Source organism: Microtus ochrogaster, unplaced genomic scaffold (genome assembly GCF_000317375.1).
Source record: "Microtus ochrogaster isolate Prairie Vole_2 unplaced genomic scaffold, MicOch1.0 UNK108, whole genome shotgun sequence".
NCBI classification, from domain to species: Eukaryota; Metazoa; Chordata; class Mammalia; order Rodentia; family Cricetidae; genus Microtus; species Microtus ochrogaster.
Window position 1 is genome coordinate 981215 of NW_004949206.1, and position 10004 is coordinate 991218.

A 10004-nucleotide genomic window follows, 5' to 3' on the forward strand; every position below is an offset into this window, starting at 1 on the left:
CTAACCTACAACTGCTCATTGCAATTTGCAATGATGAAAACTTCTGGAGTCCCTCAAACCTTTTCTCAGAAAGTGACTGCTGGGAGTGTGACTATACTGATACTGGAGATAGTTTTCTCTTTAGTAAAAATAACACCTTCCCTTGCCGCCTTCTTCTATCAATATTAAGGCAATCCTTTTCCTGAGCTGTGAGTTTGTGAGACTGTCCTTTAAAACTTCACTCTTATCTCATGATGGCATATGAGTTATTCATTCATTATGGACTCCTATCTCAAGATTGCATCGTGCTTTTGAGGCTATCCTTCCTCTAAATCTCATTCCACGAGGGTAACTATTATTACCTGCCTTTCATTACACAACCACTGAAAATACTCTACATACACATTTCACACAATGCTTAATAAAAGTTTAGTCAGGGAGGCATGTGATGTTCCCCTTCAGTAAAACATGTAGATTAATGCTGGAAACCTTGAAATGAGGAAATACTTTATATAACAATTGATCAATATATATGGCTGTGAGCATGCAGCCAGAGGCAACCCAGCCAGTCCATCAAAAGAGGTTGATGAATAAATGATACAATCAGAAGAATGTGTGAATGTCTTTTTCCTACCCCCCTCAGACTGAAAAGCTCTTAGCTTCACCAGTAACACAGCTACCCCCCGAACACTGAGCTGCCTAGAGGCTGGTCCCCGAAGCAGCAAGACTATTGAAAATATATTTTCCCAAATCTCAGGCAACCCCTGTGAAATGATCTTTTAATTCCAAAGAAGTCATGGCCTACAGGTTGAGAACTCTAGTATCAAGTTCCTCTTTATAAGTTCAGAGAAACAAGAAGCGAGTTAAGCACATGTTTATGAGACACATTTTGTGGGGAGATGCAACATGCATATGCATCTACTCACCCTAACTGGAAACTGAAAACACAACCAAGTCCAACCTTTTTAATCGAAGAGTTTTATTGGAATTGCTTACAGAAATAAGGGGAGGCGGTTAATTACAGGAGCACGAGAGACTCAAACACAGTTCCTATGATGAAACTCAAAACCTGCATGTGATACAGCTTATGCATAATGCACACCTGGAGCACACTACACATCAGTAGGCAAACCCACAAGTTAAAGAGCATCCTATCTTAATGACCAAAATCCTCTTCAAAGGGACACGACTTGTTGGGTTTCTTCATTTGAGTTAAGAACACTGAATCCTATCAGTTTCAGAGGTGTATTGAAGTTGTTTTGAGTGGTGTATTTCCTGCCTTAATCAGCTTCCCTCCAGAATGGATCATTCCGATGTCCAGGAATTTGTTACACAACTACATATAATTAACATTTCTCCATTTGGTCTTTATTATGAAACATTTGAGGCTGAACAAGTAAAAGGTTTTGATGAAACTTGTTCTACATTTTCCCATTTTTCTCTGCATTAACTCCCGATGTTTTCTAAGATTTGAAATTAACTTAAAGGCTTTCCCAAATATCTCATGTTCACAATGATTCTCTAGTGTGGAGTCTCAAGGGTAGCTAAGAACAGACCTTGGTTTAAGAACATCCCAAATGATTTTCCATGGTAACTTGTCTCACTGGTATAAATTTTCAGATGTTCTCTTAGACCTGAGAGGCTGGTAAAGACTTTTGCATATACATTACATTTTTAAGTTTTCTCTACCACATGAATACTATGATCTGTTCTCAGGGTCATTTTATAGATAAAAGGATTCTCATATCCACTACTATGGTTGTTTGGAAAGGAATGGCCCCAATGTGAATGATTGGCCCATAAGAAATGGCTCTATTAGGAGGGACGGCCTTCTTTGAGATGGGGTAAACTTGTTGGAAGAAGTGTGTCACTATTAAGGTAGGCATTGAAGTCTCACATATGCTCAAGCCACACCCAGTACATAGCTTACTTCCTGCTACCCAAGGATCGTGCCACAGACGTCTCAATTCATTCTCTTGCACTATGTCTGCATACATGTCACTATGTTTCCCACCATGATGTCAATGGACTAAATCTCTGAAATTGTAGCCAGCCTCAGTTAAAAGTTTTCCTTTAAGAGAATTGCTTCAGAGCAAAAAAGCCTAATGAAGACAACTACACTTGCAAGGTTTATCTCCTGAATGAAGTCTCTAATATACTCTTAAAAATGAGCAAACAGTAAAGGATTTCTCACATTCACTGCATTTATAATGTTTCTCTTTAGTATCTATTCTGATGTGTTCAAGTTGTTTTCCTGTCAGCAAAGCAGTTACACCTGACTATGGTCCTATGGCCCTGCATTAAAAACACTGTTGCTTGGGCTGCGGTTTGGTGGGATTTCTGACTCTGCTAGTACTGGCTGTGGCATAGCCAACAAATGTAGCTTTTACCTAAGTTTCTACTGTTCTATTTACCAATAAGGGCTCAGGACTCAGACATTGGGGTGAAAACATGTGTTGGAGGAGGCCGCTTGTTTGTTCCCGGCTGCTCAGCCCTGAAATAACCACACAGAGATTGTATTAATTAAATCACTGCATGGTCTATTAGCTCTAGCTTCTTATTAGCTAGGTTTTATACATTTTAATTTAACCAATTTCTATTAATCTGCATATAGCCACGTAGCAGTGGCTTACCAGCAAGGTTCTGACTTGTCTGTTCTCCCAGCATTCAGTTTTGTTTTCCCGGCCTACCTCTATTCTGTCCTGCCAGGCCCAAGACAGATACTTTATTCATTCATTAACCAATAAAAGCAATACATGTACAGAAGGACTTCCCACACCAAACATGCTGGTTCAGAGAGGCCTAGAGACTCAGCAAGAGAGTGTTTCCCCAACCATCTCCAACTGAAAAGACTGAAATTCCAAATTGCTCATCTATTCATTATTGTTCATCTCTGCATCTTACTTTCAATTGCTAATTCCTGTTAAATAGTTCTCGGTTTCAGTCCCTGATCCAAGATTAATATTATTAAAACTCGGGCTTCACAGTGTAATCAAATATCCCGGAATGTATTCTAAGAGTTGAACCAACAGTAAAGGATTTCTCACATTCGCTACATTTCTAAAGTTTCTCTAATGTATGTATTCTCTGATGACCTCTAAGATTGGCTTTCCTGGTAAAGAATTTGTTACACTCACTACATTTATAAGGTTTCTCTCCTGTATGAGTTCTCTGGTGAGTCATAAGCTGGACCTTCTGGGCAAAAGATTTGTCGCAATCACTACATTTGTAAGGTTTCTCTCCAGTGTGGGTTCTCTGATGAGTTCTAAGACCGTCTTTTGTGGTAAAGGATTTGTCACATTCACTACATTTGAAAGGTTTCTCACCTGTATGAGTTTTCAGATGTGTTCTAAGATTTGAGCCATATGAAAACGATTTGTCACATTCACTACATTGGTAAGGTTTCTCATCTGAATGACTTTTCAGATGTGTTTTAAGATTTGAGCTACTGGAAAAGGATTTGCCACATTCACTACATTTGTAAGGTTTCTCCCCTGTGTGGAGTCTCTGATGAGTTCTAAGACTGCTTTTTGTGGTAAAGAATTTGTCACATTCACTACACCTGTAAGGTTTTGCACCTATATGACTTTTCAGATGTGTTCTAAGACTTGGGCTACCTCTAAAAGATTTGCCACATTCACTACATTTGTAAGGTTTCTCTCCTGTGTGGAGTCTCTGATGAATTCTAAGATAGTCTTTTGAGGTAAAGGATTTCTCACATTCATTGCATTTGTAAGGTTTCTCTCCTGTGTGGATTCTCTGATGAGTTCTAAGATTGTCTTTTGTGGTAAAGGATTTTTCACATTCGCTACATTTGTAAGGTTTCTCACCTCTATGTCTTTTCAGATGATTCCTAAGATTGGGGTCACTTCTAAAAGATTTGCCACACTCATTACATTTGTATGGTTTCTCTCCTGTGTGGATTCTCTGATGAATTCTAAGATTTTGTTTTGCGGAAAATGATTTGTCACATTCACTACATTTGTAAGGTTTCCCTCGAATGTGGATCCTGTAATGTCTTTCAAAGTCTGATGTGTGACAGAAGCACTTACCACATTCTGAACATTTGTAAGGTTTTTCCAGACAGTGGGTTTTGTAATGGACATTGAGTTGTGAAAAATGCAAAAAAGAATTACTACATTTTGTACATTTATAGGTTTTTTCTTTAGTATGGGCTCTCTGATGGCTAACGAGGCTTGAGTAAGTCTTGAAGAATTTTCCACATTTCCTGCAATGGTGTGGTTTCTTCCCATTATCAGTTTGTTTCAATATAATTTCTCTATTAGAGTGAAAAGATGGACCATACTTTGTATTTTTCTGTTCTTTCTTTCTTTTCTGAGTACTCTGATTTTGGCTAATGATGAAACACAAATTTAAACAACTTACATAGTCTTCATATTTGCAAAGTTCATCTCCAGCGTCTCCACTTTTGTGTCTATTGAGGATTGTGGTTTCAACACAGGCAGGAATGTGGTTACCAAAACTGTACTTGTAATTTTCTGCAGTATTCCTTGTACCATAAGATGCACATTGGCAGGGTTCATGAATCACTTGGCCAAGCTCAAAACATTTGTAAGATTTCTCTTGAATATTTTCATGATCATGGACAAAAGTCTTTGTGCCTTGGTGCAGGACCTTCTCACATTTATCACATAAATGATGCTTTTCTGAAAAATTAGTACAGTTATGGATAATAGCAGTTAATGCACAAATAAAAGATTCAATACCTGATGTTTTCTTAGGTATGACATATAAACTAGTAATCAGAAACAGAAATCTTAACCAAGGAATTTTCTGTTTCACAATCATTAAATGGACGCTCAAGGAATCTCCAATCTGATCTATATCACACTACGGGGACCAATAATAGCCTACTCATTTTTTTCCTTTTAATTTTTTTTTCATTCATTTGACATCCTAATGGCAGTTTCTCTCCCCTCTCTTCTCTCCTGTTTCTTCTGCTCCCCTCCCCTCTGCCCTCCTATCAATTTTTCTTCAGTTTCTGTTCTGAAAATGGCAGGCCTCCCATGGATGTCAAGAAAGCATGGCATATTAAGTTGAGGTAGGACTAAGTTCCTTCCGTTATATTAAGGCTGAGCAAAGCAACCCACTATGAAGAATAAATTCCCAATAGCAAGCCAAAAATTCCGGTAAAGGCAGTGATGTTAGGAGTTCCACAAATAGCTCACGCTAACAACTGTAATATATGTAGACATCTTAGGTCAGTCCCAAACACAGCCTTCTCGTTCTTATCTAAACACGGTACTTTGAGCCCATAAGACAAACAGGTGTTTGAGCAGTAAAGTCCTTTGAGACAGAAGCTCTGTGAAGGATGATATGAAGAATGTTTCCCTATTTCTTATCTTTTTGAAATAGAGTCACACAGTACAGCTTTCATCAACTAGAAACTCATAAACTAGTTCAGCAGGGAACTCAACATGTTCTCCTGATTCAGCCTCCAAAGTGCAAATATCAAATTCATGCTGTGAAACATAGCAACGCCACATCAAAAAAACAAAACAAAAACAACACTCTTACAAGCAACAGCTCTTTCTCTAAAACCTTTTGCACTGTTTATAATCAGAAATAGATGGAGAGTTTAAGCTAAAACAAAATTAAAATATTGTCATTATTAAGAGTACTGTACTATACTTCCTTGCTTTGAATATTCAATATTCTTTGAATATTTAAATTTTCTTTATATATTAGATAGGAGGGCTGAAGATATCACAGTGAATATAGCATTGGTTACTCTTCCAGAGAATACAGAAAATTAACAATGAAGCACCATTAAATAGTTATGTTGGTAACGAGAATGTCCCTCATTTCTGGGATTCTCTAGGTTCGGATAGTTTACATAGATACAAAGTAGGTAAATAAGAAGAATGAATAATAATTCTATAAGAAGAACATTCTTACCCACAAAGAGTAGATTGTTATAATTCTCCAACATCACATCCATGTACAAAGCTCTCTGAGCGTAGTCCAGACATTCCCATTCCTCCTGTGAGAGGTCCACTGTCACATCCCTGAATGTTAACAGACCCTGCAAAGAGAAATTACCCATTTACCATGCACTGCTTGCCAAATGATTTCTTGGTTTAAAAATACCTACAGATTTAGAGACATGTTCATGATATAGATTAGCCATGGCAATTTTTAAAGGACCAGAGTTTTCTAGAAGTTCTATATTGCTACTTTCAGAGACAATATATAGACTGATGTTGTACACTGCTTATATCCATTAGGTCTCTCACCTCTAAGAATTTACTGGTGATTTCTAAGATCTGAGTAGCAAATAAGAGATTTCCCACAATCACTAAATTTGAAAAATTTGTCTTGAGTTTACAGTCTATAATTTCTTAAAGTTCTTGAAAATGAGGTTTGATTCTCAGCATACTTAGGGCAATACAAAACATAACTTAATCTCAGATCCTTGAAATCCAATGTTCTCTGCTGAAGCATAAATACTGGAGCCGCCACCAGAGACAGACATGCCGAAACTTTGCCGGTAAGCCACAATGATGTGATGATACACAGCTTAATGGAGATGGGTTAGTTTAGGATATAAGAGTTCGCCAGAAATACACTTAAGCTCTTGGCCAAACAGTATTGCAAATAATATAGTTTCTGTGTAGTTATTTTGAGTCTGAGCAGCCGGGTACAAACAAGCAGCTGGGTACAAACAAGCAGCCTTCTACTACGTGTATGTATGTATGTATGTATAATTGGAATTTTATTTTTTAAAAAAATACTTTATAAAATATTTATTGTCTTGATTGTAGTTCCAATCTCTGTGAACATTTTGATGTAATATTCTATTATATTCTATAAAATTCTAGATGAATTTTAATTCATTCATCTAACAGGATTTTACCATAGATAAGTATCATTTATGATTATGCCTTCATTTTTCAAAAACTAGAATACACAGGGTCATATATTGTCACAAGTGCGCACCGGAAATGTTAATCCGGAGCCTGAAGACGTGGCTCAGAGGTAAAGATACTTTCTGTTTCTGCAGAGAAACCTATTTTAATTCTTTCTAAACACACGTCAACTAACTACAATGTCTGACTTCAGGGATCCAGGAGCATAATTCGTCATATAGTGTACATAAACATATGCAGTAAACCCTCATATACTTAAATAAAATATTACTGTAAACAAAGAAATAGAAACATTAAGATAATTCTTCAGAATTTTCACCCTATGTAATACAAATCTCCAGGGAGAGAAAAAAAGAAAAACAAAACATAGGCTGGAGAGGGCCTTCTTTAACCAAAAAAAAAGAACAGAGTAAAGTCATTAAAAGAGACAGTCGTTTGTGCTTCAAAACTGATGACAGTCAGTCCTCTATAGAAAATTCTTACTAATATATTCTACATGATGACATACAAAAGGTGGGACAGTAGTGCTCATGCCCCTTCTGAAAAATGAGATAAAAAATAGAGAAAATAAGATTTTTCTTAAGAGAATTAACTGCTGAACTTTGAAGAGAATTTTTCCTGAGATAAGTACATTTCAGGTGTCAACGCACATCACTGTATGACAGAATACGGCAAAAAGACAAACCAGAATACCATAACCTTCATATCTTCACAGACATATCAACTTTCTGGTAAGAGCAAGCCATATATTACTTCTATCATCTACACTCCCTATGGTGCTAAAATATTTACTATTAAGGTTCAAGACAATAAGTCTCTTCTAGCCCCACTTTTCTGTAAGTTGCTCAGTGATATCAGTAAAAAGGTCCATGTAATGGCATGTCCATGTTCATAAGCCTGTTCCTGGAAAACTGACCATTACAGATACACAGCTATGTGGCACATGAGACCATCCTTCCTAATATAAAAGGATACAAGTCCATTCTATGTGGAAAATGGCCATCAACATGTTTCTTTGAGTGTCATTTACAATAGCTTAAGTTTTAGAGCTTCAAGTTTTAAGTCCACAGAAATTCATGGCCTCACAGTATAAAACCACGTGAAAATATAATGGGACCAGTCTCTGCTATACAGTTAAAATATATAAAGACATAAACTTGAATGTAAATATAATGGGACCAGTCTCTGCTATACAGTTAAAATATATAAAGACATAAACTTGAATGTAAATATAATGGGACCAGTCTCTGCTATACAGTTAAAATATATAAAGACATAAACTTGAATGTAAATATAATGGGACCAGTCTCTGCTATACAGTTAAAATATATAAAGACATAAACTTGAATGTAAAAGAAGAAAAAGACAAGTAAATTAGGCAAAAGAAACACTTTCAATAACACTGCCACTGACAGGGAATTTAAAAATTAAATAGATTCAATAATAAAAACAATTTTCAAAGAAATGTGAACATGGCACTAACCTGGGGAGCGTTTACCACAGACGCATTCATTCTTCTTGTTGTTGTTTCTGACTCTCTCTCAGAAAACAAAGACTGGAATTCTTGTTGAAATTTTCATCAAGGTATCAAAAAGACAAAACTAAAATTAATACAACTATATTAAGGTCAATGCCAAACCACAAAAAAAAGACTGAAAAAAAAAACCAAAATGATGCCAAAAATTTGTCAACATTACTACAGAGAGGAAAGCATGGAAGGATATATTTAGAGTGGTGAAAGAAAATGGCTATGAGCCTGATCATTGCTACCAGAAACATGGGTTCTTAAAATTCATGGAGAAGGAAAGGCATATGAAGAAGGTTATAAACGACATTCAAAATGCACTATAGATCATAATTAGGAAGAAACAAAACAGAACAGTCAGAGATTTTAGCCATAAAAACCCCAGAAAATATGATATTTTACAAAAGTAACACATGAATAGGAAAGCTGGGAGTCAGATTATTTTCAATACAGATATCAGCAGGAGGAAGAAAATTACTACCCCTAATTTTACTCATAAAAATATTTTCTGAACAACCTGCTACTCATAGGGAGGACCAAGGGTGGAACTCAGAAAAAAAGCCTGCTACAATACAGATAAGATCAAGAGATGAGTGACCAGCCACCCAGCAGGATACCTGCTCTCTAGGTCCTTAACACGGGGACAAAACCCTGGGCCCCTCCCCCAACTACCCTCAGCTTCTCAAGCCAGGCAGGAGGAGAGTTTCCTCCAGGTAGGCTATCCCAATAACCCACACCATCCATCAACTCTGCAAGCTACAAGCCCCACCATGCACCCAAACTTGCCTATCCTCCTGCAACCTCGGTAGAACTGTGAAACACAACTTGCTAAAATGCAGAGAAGACCAAGAAATGAGTGACCAGTTACCTGGCAGGACATACCACTCTCTAGGCCCTCCATAGTAGGGTACAACCCAGGGCCAATTCCCCACCGGCCTCAGCTTCTCCAGTTAGCCAGGAGAGTTTCCTGCAGATAGGCTGCCCCAATACACCCACATTCACCAGACCCTGCATGCTACAAATCCCACTCTGCACTGAAACCTTCCAATATGCCCCCATGTGTCACAAGCTCAGAGGAATACTGAAACACAGCAGCAACTACATAGAGAGGACCACGAGAGAAGACCAAAAGAGTAATTCTAAAGCACAAGAAGGAAATGCACAGAGTGGAGCAAGAGAGCGCAGCAGTAGAACAGACCAAGAGAGCAGGCTAGGAGAGACCTCAGTGCCTCCATGAGACACAGACATTGACAGTACAGAGCAGACCAAGAACAGTTCCAAAAGATGCTGACAGCCACTGCAAGGATTGAACCAAGATATAAAGACACTGCTGGCATCAGCATCAATTGAAGAAAAACATGGGTAAGTGCCAATACAAGAATTCATCCAACAACCTAAAAAGCAACATGGTAACAACAGAACCCAGGGGTCATACAACAGGAAGACTTGATCATCCTAACCCACAAGAAGCAGAAGAAAACAATTTCATACATAACCTTATGAAGATGATGGAGACTTTTAAAGAGAAAATGAAAAACTCCCTTAAAGATATTGTAGAAAAGACAAACAAAAGTTTGGGGGAAATTAATAAATCCCTCAAAGAAACCCAA

The 10004-nt window shown here is 37.5% G+C and overlaps 1 protein-coding gene across 1 annotated transcript in view; it reads right to left on the bottom strand.

Annotated features, from left to right (window-relative positions):
• Nucleotides 1-2671: 2671 nt before the first annotated feature.
• Nucleotides 2672-10004, bottom strand: part of LOC101998495 (zinc finger protein 883-like) — a 12023-nt gene continuing 4690 nt past the window's right edge. Inside the window, exons 4-6 of the mRNA XM_013355254.2 lie at nt 8353-8432; nt 5899-6025; nt 2672-4646 (exon numbers count right to left, since the gene is read on the bottom strand). Of these exons, the coding sequence (XP_013210708.1) occupies nt 3040-4646; nt 5899-6025; nt 8353-8382 (1764 nt within the window). The 5' untranslated portion in view covers nt 8383-8432 and the 3' untranslated portion in view covers nt 2672-3039. The remainder of the gene's footprint in view (nt 4647-5898; nt 6026-8352; nt 8433-10004) is intronic.